Consider the following 25,828-nt stretch of genomic DNA (forward strand, 5'->3'; position numbering starts at 1 on the left):
GGGGGGGGGCAGCCCAAGAACATGCAAACTCCACACAGGACGTCCAGATTCAAACCACAAACTTCAGAACTGTGAAGCAGATGTGTCGACCACAAATTCCACCATGCTGTCACAGAAAAATAAAAATGGGAAAGATGTTTCTTTTTGTCTAACATTTTGAAATAATTAGCATAAACGCTTACTAAGCTGCACTTCAATTTGTTTATCTCAAACTCGATGCTTATAAAAACTGAAGAAAATAATCTTGTTGTACTATGTACAATATATTTTCAGGAACTATTCGACAACCAGTGGCAGAGTCTAAAAACAAAATCCACCAAGCAAGCCTAAACAACACATATACGCTTTATGTAAAATTTTACTCGGGGATAAAACAAACGTTTTCTCAAATAAGTATTGTATACAACTCTTAATTTTCTCACGTGTAGCTGTTTTTAAAACAGCTATAAAACTATCTAATCCAATACATTTAATTCCCAACGCACTACTGTATGATGTACTTTTTTTTTTTACTCCACTACGCTGGGAGCGCAATGTCAAATTGAACACAACGGAAGTACGTCCATGCAAATTCCGTCGCCAACAGCCACAGAAGAAGAGGACAGCAACATCCGGGTAGTTGTTGTAAAAATTGGCGGTTGTCTTTTGCCGAGCGAGCAGTTGAGTTCATACTTAACAAAAATGTCGGAAAGTCCTTTTAAATTGACGACCGTTACATTCGGGTTTTGAGTTGTACTGTCGATTTTTATTTTATTATTATTATTATTTTTTTTTTTTATATACGGTTACATCGAAACGAGACTAAAAACTTTGGGGCTAGGATATCGAGCTTGCTGTTTGTTCATCTTTGTCTGCTGAGAGGACCATGTGTTTTTTGTAATTTATTTATATATATATATTATATATATTTGTTTTATGTAACGATGGCGTGCCAAACGCGTTTACAGAAAGAGAACGGCAAATATTTGTGGTTTACTCTTCTTGGACTGGGCTTTCGGCCTGAAAATCATCTCTTGTTTTATGTCACCGAGACCACTGCAAAACACATGAACCTTGGACCGTAAGTCTCCCTTTTTGCCGTTCGGTGCTTTACATTTCCATGGGAAGTTAACATTCCCGAATCTGTTTACTCGTGGATTTGTTTTAACTATCCTCTTGATGAAAACCCACTTTATAATTGTCATGTGCTTCACAGGAATATGTTTGATAAACCCAACAAGGATGCCTTCTACATTGTCATCCATTTCCTGTTGGAAAAACTCAATCCAACACGATTTCATCAGACATACAAGTAAGGAGATGTAATTCAGGATATGTGTGCGGCTTTTCATGAACTCTCTTACTTCCTTTCAAAGATATTGCTTGCCTTTGGGGAGCAACAAACAAGATGCAGCGTTTCGCAAAGAGACCTGCTTTTGGCTTCGAGAAATAATGGTGAGGAGCTCATTTCAAAGTGTTGGGCTAGCCAGGTTCACCATTTTTGTTCTCAAACCTTCATGATGCTGTTTTTGTTTATTGGGTGTCCCATTAGGATGAAACTGGATATCCAGGTTCCAAAGTTCTCATGTCGTTGTTACTCTCGCCCGGAGGCCCTAAATTCACCAGCTTGATGGTCCGTTTAGCCACGCATGTCATGCTGCAGGAAATGAAAACATTCAGCATCGGTAGGGCCGTAATCAGCAACACTTGCGTTACTTTTGAAACTCTCCCAAGTTATCGTCGGATGTTTGGTTTAGATGGAAGCTGGATGCCGGATGCTGTCGCGAAGCCGGCCTCTTCACTCGACATGGCTGTGAAGAGACTCAACCTGATCAAGAAAAGGTTTTTGAAGGAGGTCATACACCAGCATTGCTTTCTTCAGGAGGAGCAGAAAAGAGCCCAGTGAGTTTTTGTGTGCCTGCTTTTAAAAGCCCCCCCCCCCCCCGACATTGATTTTAGGTCCTGGCATCGTTGTAACTGCAAATACGCAATTTCAGGATGGGCAATTCCCCCCCCCCCTTTTTTTTTTTTTTTTTGTCAGTGCGATTGTTTTCTTTAAGTGTTTTTATTACTGCAACAATTAGCAACATGGCTGCCAACAGAGAGGAACTACAGTGGTCAGCTGTAGTAATAATATTCCTTTTTCGTAGCGGATAAAAAACATACATGCCTGTGACTATTATGTTGTCTGTTTACATGTTATGCTTCGGTGTTTGTGTTGGTCAGAGGGTTATAATACCAGAACACTGACGCTATTTGTGAATCAAAATGTGTTTTTTGTGGGGGATTTTCTTTTTTTTTTTTTACACGGTATGTTCTTGTGGTACTGGTTACCTGTCATGTTACAGACTCCCCGATGCTTGAAAATATAAATTTCAATTGTGTTTTAGCCTGTAATGGCAAGTAGTTTATTTTTATTTCTGTTTTTAAGTAAAGCAAAAAGTGGACATCCATGCTTTTGTCTGGGCGGGTCAGTGTTTAGCGAAGGTTTCATGTCAAAAGGCCATTTGCAATCGGTGTATTGAAAAGCACCCGCATTTGTTTTGTCTTTGTCTTTTAGGAGCGTCGTGAATTCTCTGCGTGACCTCACAGCTGAGAGTAAGAAGTATGACGAGCTACTCAAGTAGGTTTGGTTTTTCCTCATTTCTGGCTGTTGTTCTTGCACGCTACTGCCCCGGTCAATTAGTCCCTTTTATGTTTTTATATTCCAGAAAGCATGTGGGTGATTGTGTCCGTGAGGAAGAGTCTTCCGCCGATAAACCTGCAACGGTAATGTTGAAAGTGTGTGTACGCGTTTGCAAGCGTGTTACCAAACAAATGGGAATTGTCGTGTTCAGGTTCGATCCCTGTGGTCGTCCGTGGACGGAATGCTGTCGACGACCGAGCAAAACCGAAAGGTGTTGGAAAGCGTGCTGGAAGGAGAGGCGGACCGGTACGCCCTGGACGGCACGGGCCGCCGCCTCAAAGTTCCCCGTAGCCTGCTCGAGAGGATGGAGCGGCCCTCGCAGCAGGTGAGTGCGGCGCGCGCTCGAACGCCGGCCGGCCGTTCAAGCGTGACGCCGACGTGCGTTTGGCAGTTGCGCTCGGGGAAGGTGTACGAGGGCGGACAGCTGAAGCCGCTGTGCGCCCTGGAGCTGTTCGCCCACGCTCTGCGCCTCCTGAAAGACGAGTTCGGCGAGCCCCCGCTCAGCCCTGCCCGCTTCGGCCCGCTGCAGTTGCAGGACAGAGGGCGGCGGCTGCTCCGCCACTTGCAGGAACTTCGGCTCCTCGGGTAAGACGGGAGGGAGAACATGTGACTGAATTCACCAGTTAGCAAGTCACGTACGTCCGATGGAAGAAAAAAAATGCTATACAGTAAGGTTATGCTCCAAGAAACCCTGCAACAGACAAAATCCGCAAAGTAGCAATCGTTTATTATTATTATTTTGATATAAATGTACTAGTTTCATATAATGCAAGTCCAAATCAGTGACACTTTAGTGAGGTGCCGTGCAGGTCTTGTATTTGTCCACTCGAGGTGGCCGTCCACACTGCACGAGCGCACCTTTCAAAAGGTGGGTGCGCGCCGCTTGAGCGACGTCAACGTCAACCCGAGCGGACACGGGGCCTCTTTGGATTCGCGTTTGTTGCTCAGGAACTTTCCTTTCCTATCCGAGACCCGTAAGTACTTGGAGGATAGGTCGTTCCAATTCAAAAAAAATGTTTCAAGGTGCCTCGATGCAACCTTTAAGCCACCTTTCGCAAATGTTACTCCTGACCACTTTCACAAAGAAAAGGAGATATATTACCCGCGATCCTTTACGGCAGCAATATTTAAAGCAACAGCCCGTTCGGGCTGTGCACTTTGTCAGTCCGCTCTGTGAAAATATCAATATTTATGTATGCATTGAACTCAGACTGAAGATTTCCATGGAGGAGATTCCTGAGGTGAAGAGCGCCATCAGCGAGCTGGAGGCCCAGTCGGACAAGAAGTGGCCGGACGCGCCTTTCGTCTCATTGCTCGACGACGATCCGGTGAGCGGCCATCTGAAGTCGACCTCGGGTCGTGTTTTCACATCCGAGCGCAAGTCTCGTCTTAAATTCTCCTCCTTGTAGGCGCTTGGCTTTCTTTCCCCAATGGCTCGCTGGTCATCTGAACCAACATTTGATTCCAGCGATGCAAGTGGTGTTTTCTCCCAGTTTCCTGCAAAGCTTCCCGGTGAGTGGCGTCCGGTGACTTTTGCGCTCCGCTGAAGTTGGGTTGTAATGTCTCCTCTGCTCGTGCAAACCTCCAGAGAAGTCTTCAGAGCGTCATCTGGCCGAGGGTGAAAGCGATACTTCCTCGGACCTCAAAGGGTAAACTTCATTCTTTTTTCTTTTTTTTTTTGTGGGCATCGTGGGAGGCAGATACCCGGGCAGTCCGAAGCAGTGCTCTGCCCGTCACGAGTCCTCCCTAGAGCATCCGTGCTCTCCGATGACTGTGGTGAACTGAGAGAAATCACCACAGACAGATACGGAGCAGACACTTTTGGGCTCTATCTGGCGGCGCATGTAAAATGCTCTAACACGACTTCTTGTTTGCAAGCAGCCGCGGCGCCGCAGCAGAAGAGCGCCCGCGAGGGGATGCGGCCGCCGAGTCGTCCCCAGCCGACTCCTCTCTGGACTGGCTTCTCCGCGTGTCTCCGCCTCCTCGGCAGAAGACTCCGTCGGCACCACCGCAGGTGCTGTCTGTGTTGGATAGCAGTTGGTGTTTTTGGGTTCGTTTCATGCTCTTTGTCTGTTTGTAACATATCACAGGCCACCGTGAGGGCGACGCCCACCAGGACCAAGAAGCCAATATTAGACATGGAATGTGATAACCTTGCTGACCAGGTCTAGTAGTGTTTTTTTTGGGGGGGGGGGGGGGGGTCAAATAAACAACGGCGACTCTGTGGTAACAAGTGTGTACGTAAAAGTTTGCAGATGCTGTAGCCACAGCCAGTCCGACAACAGGCAGACTCGCAGGTTTGGAACTCGAGGGAATTCTCAGCGTCCTTCACGGAGATCCCTTCAACACCAGGAAGCAGCTCCCTCGCACACCGGAGAGTTTGAGTGAGTTACTCGCTGCTTTCCTTCACTTTCATCTTGTCTATAGTGTTCATGACGGGGATGTGTTCCAGACCCACTGCAAAAAAAAAAAAAAAAAAGGTTTTAGTTTTTTTAAATCAGGAAAATAGCAATCTAAAGCATTGTACTTTATAACAACATAATCAAGTTTTTGTATCATGATTTAATGAATTCTGCGGTTCAGTCCGGTGTGCCCGCCTTGTGCCGCCACCGAGGGGCAGTGTAAGCCAGTTGTACAGACGGAGAGTGGCTTTTTGTTTGTCTGTATTCACATTGTCGCTATTCTCAGTGACCCAGTAAACTCCAGTGATATGAGTCTTTTTTTCCACAAAGGATAAGGGATGGGAGTACTGTGGTTGTCTGTCTACATGTATTGCTCCACTGTTTGTGTTCATATATCTGTCGATTAAAGAACTGCCACATAAATGCTAATGCTTAACACATCCATGGCTAGCAATAGGCTAGTGGGGCCTTTTCCTTCGGCAGTTGTTTTAAATAGACAAAATGTAATTCTTAGTTTTTTGCTCAGTTTGACAGTAAACTTCAACTGGGAGTGGCATGAAACCGTTTTGAAGTGTCTTATTTTGGATTCTTCCATTTTTCAGTTCTAGATGTGAAGAGCTCATGGAAAAAGGCACTGGAGGAAGACAACACAGAGAAATGTGACGACAGCGTGACCGGGTGCCTCACTCCCGTCGGTGACGCGCGCCGGCCCGGAAGCTCGCACGACGCCTTCTCGACGCCCGGCACCCCAAAAAGCGAGCGGCGGTCGTTCTGGGGCACCGTCTGCTCCGTGACCCCCTTCAGCCTCGCACATGAAACTCTGCCTGAACTGCCGAGCTGCGACACTCTACTGAGCTTCGACGAGGAAGACGAACCGATCGCCGTCCCCCGCCTGGAAGCGGGCGAGTCTGCGTTGAACGTCAGCCACGTCCGGCAGCCGCGCGACGGCGGCTCACCTGATTGTTTTCTATTGGCTCGCAATATTTCGGCTTTGGGCAGAGAGCGACCGTCGCCGCCTGCCGTTTTTTCACTGGATCTCGATGCACTGGGTACGTTGACCCCACCACTAAAGACGCAGCAGGACTGCCTCCCGACACTCATATCGTTCTCCCCGATGGACGATAAGGCCCATTAGCGCCGTTGTTATTCTTTACGTGTACATATGTCTCTGTATTGCATTCACTCAAAATGGAAGAAATTATCTGTGCAGTGACAGGACCACTCCCCCTTTTGAACATGCATAAACACAAATGTTTTTCTTCCGGCATGTAAATTATAACTGCACAGTATTGTCTTTTTCTGACTTCTGGCCTATTTCCTTAAATGGCTGCCAGCTCAAATGCTAACTGCTGCAATTGCAATTAAATCTCATTTTAAATGCAATTATACATTCTCGAAATGTTGGTTTGTTGATTTGCATGCTTTTTGACTACAAGTTGGGAAGTAAAGCTATGCTATAAATGTTTGTATTTAAAACATGAATTCAGTTATATGTTTATAATTTTAGTTAATAAACAGTTCAAAGTTCATTCGTTTTTGTCTTAAAATGGTCCACATTTGGAAAAATGTGGTCTCCCAATAGTAAGAGAAGTACAAATATGTTGTTGCTGTAGATGTTTCAGGTATCTGTACTTTTTAAAAAATATTTTAAAACATTTGCACTTTCCAATCCTGTGAAAATAGATCTGGTAACACGTTTCGATGGCATAAAAACCTGAAGCCAACCCTAGCTCGCGTTTATCTTTTTTGGGTTTTTTTTATTGGTCGTGCGAGTTGTCAAAGCGGGTATTGTTTGTAAATGAGAGTACATATTACGAGAGTACGTATTTCTACTTTTGACACAAATATATGCATTCGAGTTGCGAGTACTTTTTCGAAGGGAGACGAGGCTTTATTGTGAAAAGTCAGCATTTCCGCAACACGTCTTTACTTTGAAATCCCGCAGCGGAAAAAGCAAGCTCGCCAGGCTAGCTGGACGAAGCTAGTGTGAGTCTCGTCGTCGACCCTCTGGGCGGTTCCGTCCCGGCTGAGAGCTTCGAGCGAAGAAGAAAGCGAAGCGACAAAACTACCAGCGCAGACACAAACATGGCGCCGGCGTGCCCGAGCGAGAGCCGCGGCTGAAAAGTGTCAGCAACTTAAGTCGGCCAGCGGCGAACTTTCACTCGGGTTCGACCCGACGTCGAGTTGAACGCGCGCCCGTCCGAAGTACGAAACTGAACGGCGACTCGCTTACATGTCAACGTTGCCCCTCGCGGCGGTGTAAACAGCCGGTAAGTACCCACGGATTCCCGTCGAGCGTCCGCTTGAGAGCTACTTTGGCGATTCCGAAGTTGAGGCGAGACGACTTGAGCTTCTTCGGCTCCGTCCGCCGTTCGACGCTTCGGTAGGAAAGCGGGGACGGCCACGTAGGCACAAGTGGACATTTGTGTTCTTGTCTCACAAATGCTACACACTTCCTACAATTACGTTGACCTAGGGGCGTTTCTCGCCAGGGGCCACAGGCGAGAAGGACTATGCAGGCCCCCCACCACAAAAAAAAAAGGGGGGGGGGGGGGGACAAAAAAAACAACAACTGGGCTATGGATAAGCACAGCTACGTTTTGTTCAATAATTGTCATTTAAAATGAATAAATAATGACTGGACTATCAAAAACTTCACAAACTTTGTATGAATAACTTAAAAAAAAAAAAAAAAAAAAAACTAAATTGTAAACCTGAAACATGCAAAACATAAATTCTATTAGCATTTATGCATTTGGGAGATTTCCCAATCCCGACGTGTGTCATTGCACCGTCTACACTGCAGGGGTGTCCAACTCATTTTTGTTGCGGGCCACATCGCAGTTACGGTTCCACTCGGAGGGCCGTTCTGACTGCAAACCCGTATGACGGCCTCATATTATTACATATACACAAATTCATGGATAATTCTGAAATCAGAAGCCGGTAAAAACTGTTTGTTCAACTATAGTTAAGCCGATTAGCAATTTTGGTATTTTAGCAAGAAACACAAAGTCAATGCACACTCTCGCGGGCCACATAATATGACGTGGCGTGCCGGATCTGGCCCGCGGGCCACCAGTTTGACACCTGCGGTCGGCAGGTTTCCAGATTGAGTCGGCGGTTTGAGGACGTAAGAGGACATTTCACCGTGACGTAACGCGTAAAAAAAACGGAGCTTACTCCTATGGCAGCGTGATTAAACAAAGCCTTACATGTCATTTGGCCACGGCACAGCAACTGAGAAAACGGCTCAAATGGCATGAATGATGAGTTTAGCCTTCTTCTCTACCGCCATACTTTGAATGTGTGACGAGTGAGTCGAAAAGAAGGCGGTATGACATGTAAATTGCTTGGAAGGGGGACGGATGGCTGTCCGTAATTTACATTTCAACCGGTGAGCAGATTACAAAATAGATGTGATGGAAATGTTTTTTTGGCAATAAAGAAAAGAGGATTGCTGTTAGTAAATACCTGGAGTCACTCTCTTTAAAAACCAAAGACCAAGTCCAAAACCTTTGTGTTCTGATAGATTCCGACCTGACTTTCAACAGTCATATCGAATCAATTACTGAAGAACATATCCAGAGTGAAGGCTTGCACGTGTCAAGCAGGCCAGGAGAAGCTCATCCATCCTTTTATCTCAAGTAGACTTGACTATTGTAATGGTCTTCTGACTGGACTCCCTGAAAAGAGCATAAACAGCTGCAGCTCATTCAGAAGGTTCTGCCCAGAAAAAAAGAGGTCAGAGCATATTACTCCAATTCTAAAGTCTTTACACTGGTTTCCAGTCATCTTAGATTTTAAAGTTCTGCTACTGGTCTATAAATCACTAAATGGTTTAGGTCCCGAACACCTGAATGAAATGCTAATGGGATATCAACCCAGTAGGGCTCTGAGATCGACAGACTCGGGTCAAATAGTGGAGCACAGAGTCCAAAGCAAACATGGTGAAGCAGCATTTAGCTGTTATGCTGCACACGAATGGAAGAAGTTGCCAACAGAAGTGACGTCAGCCCCAAGTGTGCATGTTTTCAAGTCCAGGTTCAAAACTCTTCTTTTTTTCCAATGCTTTCTCGAGCATTTCCACCTTTAAATGAAATGTCTTGCACTGTACGCTGTTTTAATTGTACTTTTCGGACAAGTTTGTGCCCCTCACCCTGGAACAGCGTATGTACGGTATATGGATTGTATAAACAGAATATGTGTCGCGGTCGTAAGTAGAAAGTGTGTGTTGCGATTGTGAGAAAAGATGAGGCAGTCCATGGAGTGAATGGCAGACGCCATGTCAAGACGTCACCCACGTTCAACTTGCGCCACGCGCTGAATCAGCGTGGCTCAGTTTTCGTTATCGTTTCAGTTGGAGTCAGCGGCAGTCAGTGACTTTTTTCCACCGCGAGTCAGGAGCCCCGGGGGGTGGGGGGGAATTCCCGACAAGTCGCCGTCGGTGCCGTTGTTTTGTCATCGATACGGGCCGACGACAGCCGTCTCTCGTGGCGACCTTTAGCTCGGCGCCCGAGGCGATTGCCTGATTTGCTTTTCCCGTTGCGGCTTCTCTACGTTGACCTAGTTCTGTGGTCGGATGCAACAGTCGGAAATATAACACCTCCGCTCCCCCCCCTCCCTTCTGGTCGGCCCACCCCTGTGACGCCTGATCGCATTGTGGCCTCGCAGGTGTTTGCGCTCAGGCGCTTTGTTCTGCTTCACATTCAAAGTGCTCCAGAAGTGCTCCACATCGCAGCGCTCGCTCGCAAACTTGTTTTCATTGCAGGCCACTCAAGTAGCTGCGCTTGCCAGCAGGCGTCCACCAGAAGTTACGCTTCGCTACGTACCTCAGTTTTAAGGTCACGATTGGGTTCACATTGGTTATAGGAAGGCCGAAACAGACAAAACAAAAATGAACCTTGCATTGCACAAATGAATAAAAATAACTCTTTACGTTACATGTGGTTCTGAAGAATGTCAAGGTGGAAGCTGCCCTTCCCCCATGAAGTAACAAAGTTTCGTGGCATTGATGACTCATTGGAGGATTGAGCTCTGCTACTGAGCAAGGAGCAGCCAATAGCGATTTCTTAACAAGTTCATCACACAGCTGAATGAACGGCGGCGCCACGAGAAAACCTGCACCTGTGGCTAGAAAGCAAAGCGTTGAGCCCGAATAGTAGCACCAATCAGCAGAAAAAAAACGTTTCCATCTATTTGCTCAAAATGCTCGTGGCAGTCCAGCAATTCCGAGAAAGTTTTATGAATTGGCACATCTGAAGCAGGACCTACTTCCCCCAGTGCTGCGCTCGTAGAAAAGGCAAAGCGTACACCAGGGCAGAGTTCAATCTCGCTTCTGTAAAAACGGCCGACGATCTGGCCCGCTTGTCTTCGCACACCTGTGCTCCATTTTGACGCACCTGAGCCCAGTAAACATGAGCGGCGGCTGCAGTGAACGAATGCACAATATCATTGACAGTGATATATGATAACATCATGCATCATACAATATGTAAAGTGTTACTGTTGACAGACGTGTGCATAATAATTGCGTTGTACATTGAAACATTGTCCTCAATGAATGAAAATATGTCCTAATCAAAGTCATCTTTTAACAGTGGTTGCAAATTGTGAGATAGATAACATGGATATAACATGGAACAAAAATGTTTATTCTACAACAGAACATGAACATTTGAGAACAGATTCTCATTTGCTCAGCAAATGTAAAAGATTGACCAAAAGTAGGGCAGGCTTTGGGAACGAAGAGGTTCATAAAGTGCTGGAACGGAGAGCGCGGGTGGTGGTATGCGTGGTGAGCAAGGAGTGTTGTTGTTTGAGTGTTTTACTTTTATTTGTATTTGACACTTTTTGCAGCGTGGACACCTTTTCAAAACGTCTTATTATTGTGTCGTCGGTCTTGAAGCCTTTCACCCGCAGCCGTCGCGCAGTAACGAGCGGTGGCTATTTTGCCGCCTGCGCTTGACGGAGGGCTAGCGGAGGGACTGGTAAGGGTGACGCGGCGGGGACGCCGGCGGCCGACGTCACGCTCGGCTGCTGCAAGCGGACGCGCTGGCTGCTTGGCTCTTTTGTGTGAAAGAGATGAGGTCATAGCGGACCCCCGCCCCCCGCGGCCCTCGGGTTTGGCTCCCTGGACCGGCCGTTTATACGTTTTCTTTCCTCTGGGCCGCAACCGTCGCTTCCTTCACGAGCGAGTTCGGGCCAGTACCAGAACGTCGAAGGCTCAGCTTGCAGCGGTGATGATTCTGAATGCCGCTGAAGAGTCGCACAATGCTTCGGCTTGCGCGACTAGTTTGTCGTGAGTGTTCGACCGTCGGCGACTAGTTTCGTCGGGATTTGAAATTTGAACGCCGTTGCAACATCGCAAATGTAACGGCCAATCAAAAATGCCTTGTTGTGTCACATCTTTCACAACAAAGCGGGTACCGGGCGAGATCCAGTCGGCCGCCGCCAAGCCGTACCAATCTAGTACACAGCGGAACTGTAGTGATCCAATATTATATCATAAATAATCCATCAAATATTCCGGACAGTTCTAAATGGATTCCTTCAGACGTTTCCAGTATGAGCAATAACGTGCCGCGGTGCGGGGTGACCCCTTTTTTCCATTCTGCTGTGTTAGTTTTCCGCTCTAAGGCTTTATTCAAATCAGCAAAGCGGACGAAAGAACAGGATGGTTTCTCCTCGGCGGCTCGAGGTCGAGGCAGCCCGGCGTCGCTGGGGCGGGTGACATGAGGTTAGCGAGCGGCCATGTCGTATGTTTTATATAGATTTAGTTGTTTGAAACACATTGAAACACACTTAATCCAACAGACTTTTGAAATGATTCCTTACTGCCTGTTTCCTCGCACAATTCAAGCTGTTTGAAATCTACTCTAAAATCTAAACCAATCAAGGATTGTATATTGAAAGGCCAAAAGGATCAAGCAAAGCATCTGATTTAGTCTACCGAAAGTGCATCCATTTTCTGTGAGGCTTATCCCGTTGGGGGTCGCAGGTGAGCCGGAGCCTTTCCCGGTGGGCACACTGCCTGCTGGGATGCTCGCCAGTCAATCTCAGGAAACAGTCAAATAGCTTCATGCTAACAGACGTTAGCATAGATGTTATGGTGCTTGTAAACCTTCGAGCGAGCGGCTTTTGCGCAATTCTCTTAAACGAGAGCTTTTTCCTGACATTGTTGTAAGGTGGGAATAAGGAATGTGGCGTATCGCAGGCACGTTTCCAACGACCTGGAATCCGAAGCGGGCAGCGAGACTTCAAACAAGCCGTTGACGTGGACGGGCACGGGGCCAACTTTTGAGACTTGAATGAATAAATAACACCGAGAAGCGACACCTCAAGAATGAAGCGCTGTTGCGCTTGTGCGTGCTCGCTCAAACGAAGCATGAATAAAGTGGGTCATGACTTCCGGGGGTATTGAAATAGTTACTTCCTCACGCCGCTGACTCACTGCTGGAATCATTGAACTCGGTCCTCGGCGCCAACATCTTCAAATGCATTGCGTCAAGTTGAATGCAATGACTTGTAATGACACAAAAGCGCCGCACTGTTGCCCAGGCCGTGCACGGAGCCCGATCTCGTAGATTTCCACATTCTCAACTTTTCCGCTGTGGCGGCGCTCATCGGCCGAGGCGTCTCGTGGATGTACGCCCTCGGCCGTTTTTGCCAGCGTTCCTCGGGCCTCGGCGGATCTCCCGTGACTTTCCTGACGTGTGTAGAACGGCGCGGCCTCAAGTCTTCTTTATTGCCTCTTGGTCGAATGTGTCGTCCGGCCTGCTTTCCCGTGCGGGCTTGGCTTCTTTGCTTTGCGTCATTTTTGAACGTTTTCAGAAAACGCATTCAACGAACAAGAAGAGTCCAGTTGCCTCGTTCATCGCCACGATTTGGATGACTGATTGTCTCCACAGACGTAACGAAATAAACCCCCAGAATTTCTAGCCAGTATATTGGTATTTTGTATTGCTATTGTGACATATGTTAAAAAGGACTTTGGCAATTCTTCTGTTAGGCTAACGAACCGCCGTTTACCTCGCAGGCGCACGTCCAGCCATGATCAAGGACAAGGGTCACCGCGTAACCGACTACTTTGTGGTGGCCGGCCTGACGGACAAGTCGGCGGCGCCGGAGCGCGACCTTTCCGAAGCCAAGTCGAGCGGGCCTGAGGCCCCCATCACCGACCTGGCCGTCATCAACCGGTCCGCGGGCGAGGCGGTGCCCGAGGGCTTCACCTGCATCGACAGCACCCACGGCGGCCAGCCGGCCAACCTGAACCACGGCAGCCTCAAGAGCCCCGAGCTCTTCCTGTGCTACAAACGGAGTCGAGGAAAGCCGCCGCTCATTGACGTCGGGTACGTGTTTGCCGTCCAAATCAAAACTTGGAGTTAGCGGGAAGAAAGTACAGACGCTGCACTCCGGTAAAAGTAGACGTACCGATTTAACGGATTCCGGGTTTTTGCCGATCTCGGTCATGACCTGTTTTCCGTCACGTCAGCGTTCTGTACGAGGGCAAGGAGCGTCTAATCCAGGGCTGCGAGGTCATCCAGGCCACGCCGTACGGCCGCTGCGCCAACATCAACAACAGCTCGGCCGCCTCGCAGCGCATCTTCGTCACCTTCCGCCGCGCTCCGCCCGTCCAGCCCCAGAACTCCCTGGCGGTGACCGACATCTGCGTCATCGTTACCAGCAAAGGCGAGACGCCGCCGCATACCTTCTGCAAGGTGGACAAGAACCTCAACTGTGGCATGGTGGGTCACTGCTTTTCAACGTCTTTGTGTTTAACTCATTCACTGCCAGCCTTCCCAGTTAACATGGATATTTGACTTCTAAAGCCGTCAATGGCAGCGAATGTGTTAATGGCTTACTGCAGTCTAATGGAGCAATTTTGTCATGTCCATGGAAAAGAATTGCATCACTAATGATGAAGAAGAAGTGATTTCGAACATAGCCACAAGCAAGCTAAACGGTTCCTGCGGGATATATTATTAAGAACTTGTCTTTGTTTTTATCCTCCAGTGGGGCTCAAGCGTGTTTGTGTGTTACAAGAAGTCAGTATCCGCATCCAACTCCATCACTTACAAAGCCGGTGAGTGAAAATTACACACCCATTCACATATTCTGTCAAACATTCTGAATTGGTCTATGAGCCTCCAGGAATGTTTGTCTCCGCTTGCCTTCACATGAGCATAATGTGCTTTGTCTTGGCCTCCAGGTCTCCTATTTCGCTACCCGGAGGAGGACTACGAGTCTTTCCCCTTGTCAGAGTCGGTTCCTCTCTTCTGCTTGCCCATGGGTGCCAAGATCGAATGTTGGGCGCCGAACACCCTCTCCCCCCTCCCCGTCTTCTCCACGTTTGTGTTGACCAGCAGTTCGGGTGAAAAGGTGAGAGGCCGGATTTTTGTTGTTGTTGTTGAAAAGGTGAGAGGCCGGATTTTTTTGTTGTTCACAAAAGTGAGTACATTTTGTCAACATGGCACTTTGCTAAAGTATAAAGTAGTCTGTGCCCAGTTTGTATACAGTGGAAATAGACCTCAAAGTAACTCAACAAACAGCCATGTCTAAACCGCTTGCAACAAAAGTGAGTACACCCCCCAAGTGAAAATGTCCAAATGGGGCCTATTTTGCTATTTTTTTTCCCTCTGTGTTAGTTGTCAGTTTCTTTTTTTGAAATTTGGTGTTAGAGCTCTCACACGCTCTCGTGCCGGTCAGGAAGGTCCATACAGCAGCTCGTGGCAAAGAACTGTAGGAGGATGTGAAGGGGCAGCACGGTGGCCGAAATATCTCCCAAAATCTCAGGGGTGTTGTCATTTTTGCCAGGTACTCCAAATTCCCCGAGGGTGTCCGTACCTTGATGAGTCTTTGCATTGCGCCCAGGTTTACGGTTCGGCCATCCAGTTCTACGAGCCGTACCCGGTGGAGCTGCTGAGTGAGAAGCAGAAGATCCACCTGGGCCTGCTCACCACCGTGGAAAAGAAGATGATCCCCAACCGTCCCTTGAACACAAACAAATGCATCTGCCTCCTCTCCCGCTGGCCCTTCTTCGAATCCTTCCGCAAATTCCTGATGTTCCTCTACAAGCTGTCCGTCTCAGGCCCGCACCCGCTGCCCATTGAAAAGTGAAACATTTCGATTTTTGATGTGTATCAAACTGGCTTTGAGGTTGTCACCGTCACAGTTTGCCCTTTGTCTCCACAGGCACATTTCCCACTTCATGCACAACGTGTCCTTTCCGTCACCGCAGAGGCCCCGAATCCTCGTCCAAGTGAGCCGTTCTTCATCCTCTCGCTGATCCACCTTTCCCAGCAGTGTACCTGCTTTTGACTGCTCGCTCTGTTTTTGTCTTGCAGCTCTCTGCACATGACACCTTGATCCTCTCCCAGCCTGTTTCTACACCTTTACCCCTCAGGTAACTTTGGAACGTTTATGGAGAACAAATAAACACTTTCATTTCCCTAAGTACATTCAAACGCTTGCTGAGAACAAGTCGTGGTTCCAGGCTACCCTGACGCAGTAATTCCCCACACATTCCCGATTCACTTTTCACAAATTCACCGGTTGGGGTTTTTCTTTGGAGGTTTGGAGGTTTTTGTGCTCTTTTCGAAATAAATGCCCAAAGATGCCAAAAGATCCCGTGTTGAAGTGACAACTCAACTCAACTCAACTCAACTCAACTCGGAGACAAGCTTTATATGTTGGAAAGGAGGCACGTTTTTTCTTGACCAATCAAATGATTGTTATGCCATTTCATTTGAAGGTAAATGTTATCAGATGACTTTGAAATGACATTGAATTCTACTGCATCGTTCTGCGCTAAAAGCCGATGTCACCCAAACGAGTGTCTCGAGTGGTAAATGAGCGGTTGTAAGAGTTGACCTCAGCGGTCGCCTCCGGGCGCTTCCTCCCCACCAGCGGCGCCGACTACGGCACCCTCCTGATGAATCTGGGCTCGGAGAACTGCGCCACGTTGCTGCACTTTGTCCTGCTGGAGAGCAAGATCCTGCTGCACTCGCTCAGGCCAGCGGTGCTCACCGGAGTGGCAGAGGCTGTGGTGGCGGTGAGTAAACCGGGCCGAACACAGAGAACCGACGAATTGCCCCCATACCCAATGAGTTTATTTTTGCATGTTGTGCATGTTTTTTATTTGGGGGGAAAAAAACAAAAAAGATCAATGAAAAGGAGCAGTGACTCGATCCTGTTTTGTGTTCAGATGATCTTCCCCTTCCAGTGGCAGTGTCCCTACATCCCCCTGTGCCCGCTCTCCCTCGCGGGGGTCCTCAACGCCCCGTGTCCTTTTATCGTGGGCGTCGACTCGCGCTACTTCGACCTCTACGACCCTCCGCCAGACGTTGTCTGCGTAGACCTGGACACCAACAAGATCTACTTGTGCGTCGGTGGCGACTTGCTCGAGTGGCTTTCTCCCACGAGCGCACGCTGTAAAGCTGTTCCCTGTGACGTACAGGTCTGACGAGAAGAAGCACAATAACTGGAAGAACCTCCCGAAGAAGCCCTGCAAGAGCTTGGTCAACTCCCTGAGCAATTTGCACCAGCAGCTGGCCACAGGTACAAAGAATAGTCGGAAACATGCTGGATTCCTACAAATGTACTGTTTTACAGTTGAATTGGGTTTCGGTCGAAGAAAAGACAAAACGGAACAAAATTCAATCGTTCGCCCATCTCAGTTTCAGTCCGTCAAAGTGCGTCGACGGACTCCGCGGTGGACATGACGCCCATTGAGGCCGACTTCACTTGGCACAAGAAGAGGACCGGCCTGGAGATGGAGATCCAGGAGGCCTTCCTGCGCTTCATGGCCTCCATTCTGAAAGGCTACCGCTACTACCTGAAACCCATCACCCAGGCACCGTCCGAGAAGGCCACGGCTGCCGACTCCCTGTACGATCTGCAAGGTAACTCGCTTCCCGACAAGCAGTGGTAATACGCCATAGATGGGCTAACAGTGGCATCTGCATTGTGCTATTAACGACAGGTAGAGCAACACGTGTAGACAGATAATAATAATACAATACCTGCAGGCATATTTTCTTTATCCTTTGCAACAACAAAAAAAGACCGATATTACTTCAGCTTACTGAGGAGTTGTAACCTTCTCCTCAGTCTCCATCTATGTCCGTATTGTACTGCCCCATTTATATTAACATTCATTTGTATTTTGGTTTTATATATTATTACTAAAAAACACTTTACAAAGAGTGCCCTGCGATTGGCTGGCAACCAGTTCGGGGTGTACCCCGCCTCCTGCCCGATGACAGCTGGGATAGGCTCCAGCACGCCCGCGACCCGCGTGAGGAGAAGCGGCTCAGAAGATGGATGGATGGATGGACGTTACATTGATGTTTGTTGTTTGTCTTACTAGCTGAGCAGAAAATCATCCCGGTTTTCATTCGTCCCTGCAGGTTTCCTCAAAAGCAGAGACCGCGCTCACCACAAGTTCTACTCGCAGCTGACCAAGACCCAAATATTCATCCGCTTCATCGAGGAATGCACTTTTGTCAGCGACAAGGACACCGGCTTGGCCTTTTTCGACGACTGTGTCGAGAAGGTGACTGTGAGACCCTCATCAGTTTGTTTCTTCCTTCTTTTTCCCCTTTTTTTCTGACCTGACCTTCCACACACAAGCTTCATTTGAACTGCAAAATGGACATTACTGCAGTCCGCTGGGCGAGTTTTCTCTGATCCATTCGGTTGCTTTTGCTCTCTTTCTACCTCTTGCAGCTCTTTCCCTCGTATAAAATCACCGACAAGGGCGGCAAGGTAATAGCCTTTACTGGAATCAAATCGCTTTTTGCGATTTCTGCTTCGCTTGTCCTAATCGCCAACCACAACGAATGTTTTTTTTTTTTTTTTTTTTTTAAGCTGGAGCAACATTCATGGTGTTGGCGCTCACTCTCGCCTTTGGATCGTTTGTGCAGGTCGAAGGGGAATCGTCGGAGGACACCAGACTGTTGGAGTTGGACGAGTCGCAAAAGAGCGAGCACACCGTCTTCGTGATGCCTCCCGAGCCTCCGGCTGAGGACGGGCACGAGCCGCACCCCAGATACACGTGAGCCATCCTCTGGAATTGCGCTCATTGAAACGCTTATGTTTCGAGAATATCTGTAGCTTCCTAATGAAAGGAATATTCGGCTTGACGCTCGTCATTCCCTCATCATCCGCAACTTTGTCAGCAAAACGAAAACACCTCAGGCTCCTCTTGGTGTTGTTTACAGTGTACTTAATGAAATGAGACAAACTTTATTCCAGGATAAAGAAAATAAAGAATGAGGTGAATCGAGTAAAACAAAAAAAGAGAGTGCGAGAGAGAGCGAAAAAGAGGTGCAAAAACTTTGTGCTTGCCTGACCGCATTGCTCGCAGGTTACTACAGCACACAGATTCTTCCGCCTTTATGACACTTAAATAGTTAAAACCACAACAGCAAACGTGTTGAACCGAACTATTTTCCCTCCCGATTGTCTCCGTGTGACGTTGAAAGTCGAGGCGACGAGTGCACGGCTCCCCTCAAGAAGAGGCGGACTTCCACGTAGCCGACACATCTCGGACACTTAGAGCGAGTTCGTAGATTTGCTCTCAAGCTATTTTCAACACTTTATCTTGGTTAATAATTGTTATAACATAAAAATAAACAACAGACCACGTGGGGACTGAGCATTAGTATCGATTAGAGGGAAAAAAATGAAATTGACCATATTTAGACAGACAGTGACGATTTCTGTAAAAATAATGTGAATAGCTCCCTTTTCAGAATAACACGCAAATCACTATTGATCCAGATATGAATGAGCCTAAATTATATTTAGGCTCCTGCACAATCTTTTTCCTTCTCCAGGTACAAAGGTTTCCCCCGACTGAAGATGGAGCTATTTGACCGCCCTAAGGAGTTACGGCCCGCCATCAGCAGCCGAGCAGCGGGCGCCAGTCTTGCCAGCAGTCCCGCGCTACTGGCAAAGCGGACCAAGCAGGTGTAGTCGACGTTCCCGCTCCCGCTCCTCATCCTCATCCTCTCCCGTCCGTCCGTCCGTCCTTCTTACTCAAAGCGCGCGCGTGTGCTCAAAACCCCGGCAGGAGATCAAACTGGCGTACAAATTGGCGAAGCGCTTCTACGCCGACCCTCAGCTGTGGGCCCGCTGTCTTTTCAGTCACTGCTACAGCTTGTGGTTCATCTGCCTGCCGGCCGCCGTACAGCTGGCCGAGTCCAAAAGCCGCGCCATGCAGCAGGCCTACAATGTCCTCTTGAAGATGAGGACCACCGAGGTGGAGGTGTTAGATGAGGTTTGTATCGGCTAAATGAGGCTTCAAACTTACTAAAGCTATTGCTCATCCCTTCCTTAGCTTTGGGTCACTTAAAAGCTCTGATAAGATTGGGACATGTCACATAAATATAAAAACCCTGCATCAAGAGTGTTTCAAAAAATACATTTTAGATATATATTTATCAAAAAGTCTCCTCTTGCTGAATGTTGACTTTCAATTCCTAATGTAATGCAATATTATTGTAAACTTTTTATCCCAACAAAATGCATCTTTGTTCTTGGCAATACTTTTTTCTTGAAAAAAAAAACGACATTATCCTCATAACGTTACAACTTTTTTGTTTTTTTTTAAACCAACAGAATTTATGCCCTTGCCATTTAGGGTTACATGTTTAATTTAATTGGGATTATGAGGAGGTCCTTGGAAAAATGTCTTGGGTCTCTGGAGCAAAAGGTTTGAGAACTCGCGGCCTAAATTTGAGGGCGAATGTCTTTCTTCGTACCTGTGTGGCTCTCAGGTGTGTTACAGAGTGGTTATGCAGCTCTGCGGCGTTTGGGGTCTTCCCGTTATGGCCGTTCGAGTGCTGGTTGAGATGAAGAAAGCCGGCGTTCATCCCAACGCTATCACATACGGCTATTACAACAAGGTGGGCTCGCACGAGCACGCGGATACCGCGCAAAGATTCCGAAGGCTGAGCGTGCGCGCTTCCTCCGCAGGCAGCCTTGGAGAGCCCGTGGCCCAGCCAGAACCGCAGCGGCCTTTTTATGTGGACCAAGCTTCGCAACGTGCTGCGCGGGGTCGCCCAGTTCAAGCAGAACCAGTCTTCATCCGGAAAGAAACGCACGGGTGGGTTCACAACACCGTCAGGTATTTTGTGTAATCGTGGCGTGATGGCGGTGCTATTACGAGGTGGGTTCAATTGAGAGAGTCCCCCTGAAGGTCCGTCACGGTTTAGCGCTGTTACTCCGATTTCCATCAGGAGGCACGTCGTCGGACCGCTTGAGTCACTGCAGCGCGGATAGCTCGGGGGACGTCGACGCGGAGGAACAACCGTTTGCTCGGAGCCGCCACGCGGGAGACGCCGAACGCGAGCACTGTCACGCAAGTAAAGAGCCCGTCCAAAAGCTGCCAATCACGCATCTCAGCCAGGGGCGGGAAGTAACAAAGGGCAAATCCTTCGTTACGTTACTAGTATGTTTTTGCGCCACCCGCAGGTAGCCAGTCCGATCAGGGCTACGGCTCCAAGGACGAGTTGCGTCAGGGGATGGCCGAAGCACCGCTCTCGGCTGACCTTCCCAATGAAAAGAGAAGGAAAGCCAGAACGCAGCAGATCGGTACTTGGAAGAATTAATTTTTTAGTCGATATTCAGGAAAGCTTACATTATTACAAAGAATTATTATGGTAGTATAGCTAGAGTGACCGGGGAAATCCGATTCTTCCTTGACAATTGCGCCATGTTGTTTGCGGTTCAATGAAATGATATGCAGTGGCTCAAAATGTAGTTTCAGGTAAGAACACCAGGGGCAGCGTTTTTCTGTTTCAGAGAGGGTGCATGTGTTGGAAGGTTAATCGGCAGCCGCGCGGGTGTGAGTTGCCGACTGTAATTTGTCGCCGATCGTCCGGTTCAGCGTTGCGGCGGGCCGATATGAAATTCGCTATCTTCTCGTGGCGCACCTGACCATTTAGTGTGCTGCAGCGCATTTCTGGTGGAGAAGTTACAAAAGAGTAGTTTGTGTTGTGTTCTGTCTGGCGCGTTGATGGATGTGTATTTTAAAAGCAGGCGGTGATGTTACCGAATCAGTGGGGCGCGCCGCGGCAGGGGCAGAGCCTCCCTGTTCCGTCGACCCGCCGTCATCTGTCCCCAGTATCGTGAAATTGTCAGCAGGGAGTTTTGACGCCGGCACCGAATCAGGTGAGGGGGAAGACGAGGCCTTGATGTTGAACTAAGAGATGACGGCAACAGCAATAAATGTTCGCCAAATGTTCCGCAGTTAAAGGGAAGTTGTTCCGAAGGCACAGCAAGGCGGATGACGTGTCTCTTCCTGACGACGACGCCTCAACGGAAGCGGACTACGCGGCGGATCGGAAGCAGCGGAAGAAGCCCTTTGCCGAGCGCAGCAGAAGTTTCAGTGCCGAAACGCGGGCCGGAATGCTCTCGGAGAAAGGCGGGGTCGACATGGCCGGCCAGCTCGGCGCCGACGCCCGGATCCTGACCGCGGCGCTTTCCGCCGGACAGACGGCAAACAGCACAGGCGGTGCATCCAGAGCTCTTTTTCAGGACCTGGAGGAAGAACCTGAAGACATTCAAAGTCCGATTCTGGGGAAACTACCAGCGGAGGAAGAGAAGGGACTTGAGAAAGACGGGGGCGGGGGAACGCCGGAGAGGAAACGGAGCGAAACAAATGAGGACGAGTCTGGAGTGCGCGCCGTAAACCTGGAAAGGGCGGACGTGGAGGCGGGTGCGGATCCTCTTTCCCTCCTGGCGTCAGAGAGCCCGGAGTCGGCCTCCGCAAACGGCCGGGAGGCCGCCCGCTCCGCGCCCCCCGTGGTGTCCCGCAACCTGGCAGAGGAGATTGAAATGTACATGAGCCTGCGAAGCCCCCTGGGCGCCAAGTCCACCAGCATGGAGCTCAAGCAGACGCGGGGAGACTCCACCGACGGGCCGCGCTCCAAACCGTCTCTGGAACGCAGGTCCAGCCTCCCCGCGCCTCCGCCGCAAACTCCCACGGGCTCGCCGGCTGACACTCCCGAGCGCAGCCCCGCCGTCGTCACTCGCTCCAAGACGTTCAGCGCAAAGACCAAGCCGCCCGTCAGTAGGACGGCGAGTCCGGCCGTGAAATCGTCTGCGCTGTCGCCGCTTCTCAAGTCTTCCCAGGGCGGCTCGCTGGGCTCCGTCATCAACTCCATTTCGGCCATCAAGATGGACAACTTGTTGTCTGGGCCTAAAATTGATGTGCTCAAATCCGGAATGAAGCAAGCAGCCAACGTAGCCAGCAAAATGTGGGTGGCGGTGGCCACGGCTTACTCGTACTCGGACGACGAGGTGAGTGCCTTCAACCGACATTTTTGGGTCCAGGGACCCCTTACTGGGGGGACATTTTTCCAATGTAACCCCTGGGGGTCCCCGGGCCCAGTTTGAGGACCACCGCTTCGAGGGAATCTCCCGGTTCTTTCTTCCTCGATCTAAATCTCTTCTTCTCCTGCAGGAAGAACAAGGTCAAAGCGGAGGAGGCTTCCCCGCCAGGCTGGACGAACACATGCTGAGCGGGCGCGACGGCGAGGACGGCGGCCCCGAGAGAGGCGCCGTCCCGGTCTCGGTGGCCAACGGTCTGAACCGGAGCTGCGCCAGCATCGGCAGCAGCAGCGGCAGCAGCGACACGGGCCGAGGGACGCAGCACGCACGTAGGCCAAATTTGAGCTGCCTTAAACGCGTAAATGTCATGAAACTTCCCAAGAGAAGCCATTTTTGTGAAATATATGCAAAATATACCGTTTTGAAATGGCACCTTTTGGCTCTACTGTGGCCACTTATTGGCCAATTGAAACCCATGAAAAGTATATGTACAGTCTATATTTTTCAATGGATTTAATCATACAATTTGGGTGAAGTTTTAAGTTTTTCAGGATTTCTTAGTTTTCAAAAGAGGCGTTTAATGGCAATTTTGATTTGGAGAATTGGAGATGGGCGCTGCTGTTAATGGAAAAAGAATTCCATTTTATTTGAAGGAGTGGCTGGCCGTAGAAAGACTGCACTATCGGCGCTAACAGAAATAAACTATAAGTTACCGAGATGTCAAAACGGCATTTTTAAGGTTGTTTTTCAACCGGCTCATTGTGCAAAAACGAACTGTCATTTGAAAGGTGAAAAACGAAAGACGAATGGATCATTTATACTAGTGACAAGAACTGATGTTAGTTTAAAAGCTTGATGCAGTAAAAGAAACAAAGAAACTAAAAGGATAGTGAAGTCGACCAATGCCTGAAGGTAAAGAGCTTGTTGTTTTCTTTTTTGCAGACGCGACTCCCGGCCGAGCGGGCAGGGCTTTCGACTCCGAGCAAGGCTCATCGCATCACGCCTCCTCCTCCAGCATCTTCCAGAGCTACGCGCTGGAGGTGAAAAGCGGAAAGCAACCGCCCCGCGTCGCGCTCACGCTCTCCTCTCCAGACGTCCGTTTAATCACGGCCTCCCCCGCAGGTGCTGATGTCCAGCTGCTCCCAGTGTCGCTCTTGCGAGGCGCTGGTGTACGATGAAGAGATCATGGCGGGATGGACGGCCAACGACTCCAACCTAAACACAAATTGTCCGTTCTGTTGCGCAGCCTTTCTACCGCTGCTGCACGTTGAGTTTCATGACTTGCGCACACTGGCCGGGTACGAACGTGTGAAGTACATGCCAAATTTGAACGCTTTTTGCACTTCAAAGATGTGTTTATTGTTTTGTTCAGGTTCTACCTGAATCCTAGCGCCTCTGGAGACAGTATTCACAGTTCCAGTGGTGGCCACCCAACAGCTCCCAGTGACATGAAGGCACAGGACCACATCGATTTCCCTCTGGAGGAGCCAAGGGAGACTCTGGATCACAGCCCTGGAACACACAAAAGGTAGAAAGTAATGCTTGCACATTTGCGCTTTATTATTAGCCAGTTCGCCTCCAGTAGTAGTTTTGTGTTTTCACCTCTTCTCCGTTATCTCCCGAACAACTCGTGAACGTCAACTTTCTCCTATTTGCGTTTGCAGTCTGACTCCAGAGCCGGCGCAGTCCGACCCGCTGGGTCTAGTGGAGCGCCAGGCGTCGGCCAAGAGATGCAGCGGCACGTCGCTGACGCGCAGCAACAGTGTCGGCGGGCCGCTACAGGGCCTGGACTCGCCTCTGCGACCCGGTCACGGCGTCTCCACCGCCAGCCTCCCCGGCAGCCTGCACGAGGCGTCGGTCGGTACAAATGTCTCCGAAGCCGCTCGTACACTCGCCCGTAGCGCCTGCCGCTAATCTGCGCTGTGACCGTCCGACAGGAAGCAATGGCGAGCGAGAAGCCAAACCCTAAGCCTGTGTCCGTGCCATACCTCAGCCCCTTGGTGCTGCGCAAGGAACTGGAGACGCTCCTGGAGAATGAGGGAGATCAGGTAAGACGGTGTTTCCAGCCAACATCACACGATTCATTTGTTCCGTGGCCACGCAACGCAAAACATTTGTGTCTCAAATCATCCTTCCCCATTGAAATGAATGGACATGCCACTAATCTGGTCTGCCCCCATTTTTGTAGCGTGTTTTTAAACAAGGAAAATAGCACGCCATAATATTGTACGTTATAAAAACAGAGTAACCACCTAATTAAATAGGATCCAAACAATTGCACCGTTTATACATCCCGATGTAATGTTTCAGTTCAATTCATTGTGCTCCTCCTTCTGGTCTGCACGCAATGGCCACCGGGCGGCAGTATAATACAGACCCGAAGAAGAGTCATCACCCCTCACAAACCGGCGCCGCTCTGGGCAAAAGTGACCTCGCTGCCGTGTCTCAACAGGTGATCTACACCCACAAGTTCCTCAGTCAGCATCCCATCATCTTCTGGAACCTGGTGTGGTATTTCCGACGCTTGGACCTGCCCACTCACTTACCCGGTCTCATCCTGACCTCTGAACACTGCAACAACGGCGTGCAGGTCGGTCTCATCGCACTTTCGTCTTTGAGTGCAAGGCGTTCAAGTGTGTTTGTCTTTGTAGCTGCCCCTAACGTCACTGCCCCAGGACAGCAAGCAAGTATACATCCAGATCCTGTGGGACAACATCAACATCCACCAGGAGGCCGGAGATCCCCTTTACCTGCTTTGGAGGACCTTATGTGGGTGAAAGTGGAAAAAACGTCTCCACACTGCAAAAACTGGGCTTTGAAAACCTGGGCGAAAAGTCAAGGAAGGAGCAATAAATCACTAAATTCAAGCAAAAAAGTTTAATTAAACACCCAAGTCTTAAAAGTAGTATTTCTCATTCAAAGATAGTGAAGTTACTCAAAACCAGTTCTCAACTCTAAACGAGCATGTTTAGTGTTGATTTAATCTCGCGTTGATATCCTGTCTATATTTGCTATAGCAAGCAAGAGATGATATTTGTCTTTTGTGTTAGTGGAAAAGAAGGAAACATTGGCGCCGACGGATCACCAGGAGATCCGCACGCTCCTCAACACGATCGTCCGCAACATCCAGACCAACGACGTCTACGGGCCCATCAACCTGCTGATCCGGGAGAGCAAACGGCGTCCGGAGGACTTCAAGCGGCAGAGGTAGCCGCTCTTCCGCCGTTTGCGTTTTGCCGGCATGTTTGTCTCACGTTTTGGATTCCTTTCGCAGGAGTATTTACCGAGAAATACTGTTTCTCTCGCTCGTGGCGTTGGGACGAGAGAACATCGACGTAGGTGAGCGAATGTAGCCTTTTTCTTTGGTTGTTTTGTCTTGTTTTGTAGCGGCTTCTTCCTGCCGTTGTTCTAAATGGATCTC

General features: G+C 49.1%; 2 protein-coding genes, 1 long non-coding RNA gene and 1 other non-coding gene across 16 annotated transcripts in view; 3 read left to right on the forward strand and 1 right to left on the reverse strand.

Annotated features, from left to right (window-relative positions):
* The first annotated feature begins 594 nt into the window (after positions 1-594).
* Positions 595-6,596, forward strand: haus6 (HAUS augmin-like complex, subunit 6). 2 transcript variants are annotated; one of them, XM_061763947.1, is made up of 16 exons: positions 596-1,060; positions 1,196-1,291; positions 1,356-1,434; positions 1,532-1,664; positions 1,737-1,881; positions 2,540-2,602; positions 2,691-2,748; positions 2,817-2,990; positions 3,057-3,250; positions 3,876-3,993; positions 4,075-4,177; positions 4,254-4,314; positions 4,547-4,679; positions 4,756-4,830; positions 4,914-5,049; positions 5,670-6,596. In XM_061763947.1, the coding sequence occupies exons 1-16, from the start codon at positions 924-926 to the stop codon at positions 6,200-6,202; spliced, it is 2,238 nt and encodes a 745-aa protein (XP_061619931.1). In that variant the 5' UTR covers positions 596-923; the 3' UTR covers positions 6,203-6,596. The 2 variants fall into 2 exon arrangements, with proteins under 2 accessions (XP_061619930.1, XP_061619931.1); XM_061763946.1 differs by having other exon boundaries at positions 595-1,060; positions 2,817-3,250.
* On the forward strand, positions 4,356-4,486 carry LOC133473041 (small Cajal body-specific RNA 8). The gene has a single exon (XR_009786952.1). It is a non-coding gene; the product is annotated as a small Cajal body-specific RNA 8 (non-coding RNA).
* Positions 4,914-7,556, reverse strand: LOC133472759 (uncharacterized). Its single transcript, XR_009786815.1, has 2 exons — positions 7,301-7,556; positions 4,914-5,122 (listed from the first exon to the last, which is right to left on the reverse strand). It is a non-coding gene; the product is annotated as an uncharacterized LOC133472759 (long non-coding RNA).
* Positions 7,016-25,828, forward strand: part of dennd4c (DENN/MADD domain containing 4C) — a 29,409-nt gene continuing 10,596 nt past the window's right edge. For 4 of the 12 annotated variants that reach the window (XR_009786787.1, XR_009786786.1, XM_061763906.1 and 1 more), the window contains exons 1-33: positions 7,016-7,337; positions 13,106-13,418; positions 13,562-13,814; positions 14,083-14,152; positions 14,279-14,448; positions 14,941-15,182; positions 15,262-15,328; positions 15,414-15,472; positions 15,976-16,120; positions 16,274-16,449; positions 16,526-16,626; positions 16,746-16,970; positions 17,478-17,629; positions 17,797-17,835; positions 17,994-18,124; positions 18,909-19,041; positions 19,145-19,351; positions 19,851-19,979; positions 20,050-20,179; positions 20,313-20,438; positions 20,548-20,667; positions 21,112-21,246; positions 21,326-22,377; positions 22,541-22,736; positions 23,350-23,447; positions 23,530-23,705; positions 23,780-23,935; positions 24,072-24,264; positions 24,345-24,455; positions 24,860-24,997; positions 25,059-25,176; positions 25,458-25,614; positions 25,682-25,746. Coding sequence is in view for 10 of the 12 variants with exons in the window: in XM_061763906.1 (XP_061619890.1) it covers positions 13,120-13,418; positions 13,562-13,814; positions 14,083-14,152; positions 14,279-14,448; positions 14,941-15,182; positions 15,262-15,328; positions 15,414-15,472; positions 15,976-16,120; positions 16,274-16,449; positions 16,526-16,626; positions 16,746-16,970; positions 17,478-17,629; positions 17,797-17,835; positions 17,994-18,124; positions 18,909-19,041; positions 19,145-19,351; positions 19,851-19,979; positions 20,050-20,179; positions 20,313-20,438; positions 20,548-20,667; positions 21,112-21,246; positions 21,326-22,377; positions 22,541-22,736; positions 23,350-23,447; positions 23,530-23,705; positions 23,780-23,935; positions 24,072-24,264; positions 24,345-24,455; positions 24,860-24,997; positions 25,059-25,176; positions 25,458-25,614; positions 25,682-25,746 (5,569 nt within the window). In the remaining 2 variants the exon portion in view is untranslated. The remainder of the gene's footprint in view (positions 7,338-13,105; positions 13,419-13,561; positions 13,815-14,082; positions 14,153-14,278; positions 14,449-14,940; positions 15,183-15,261; positions 15,329-15,413; positions 15,473-15,975; positions 16,121-16,273; positions 16,450-16,525; positions 16,627-16,745; positions 16,971-17,477; positions 17,630-17,796; positions 17,836-17,993; positions 18,125-18,908; positions 19,042-19,144; positions 19,352-19,850; positions 19,980-20,049; positions 20,180-20,312; positions 20,439-20,547; positions 20,668-21,111; positions 21,247-21,325; positions 22,378-22,540; positions 22,737-23,349; positions 23,448-23,529; positions 23,706-23,779; positions 23,936-24,071; positions 24,265-24,344; positions 24,456-24,859; positions 24,998-25,058; positions 25,177-25,457; positions 25,615-25,681; positions 25,747-25,828) is intronic. The other 8 variants (XM_061763908.1, XM_061763910.1, XM_061763916.1 and 5 more) reach the window with 8 other exon arrangements.

The sequence above is a fragment of the Phyllopteryx taeniolatus genome, chromosome 23 (assembly GCF_024500385.1).
Source record: "Phyllopteryx taeniolatus isolate TA_2022b chromosome 23, UOR_Ptae_1.2, whole genome shotgun sequence".
Classification (NCBI taxonomy): Eukaryota; Metazoa; Chordata; class Actinopteri; order Syngnathiformes; family Syngnathidae; genus Phyllopteryx; species Phyllopteryx taeniolatus.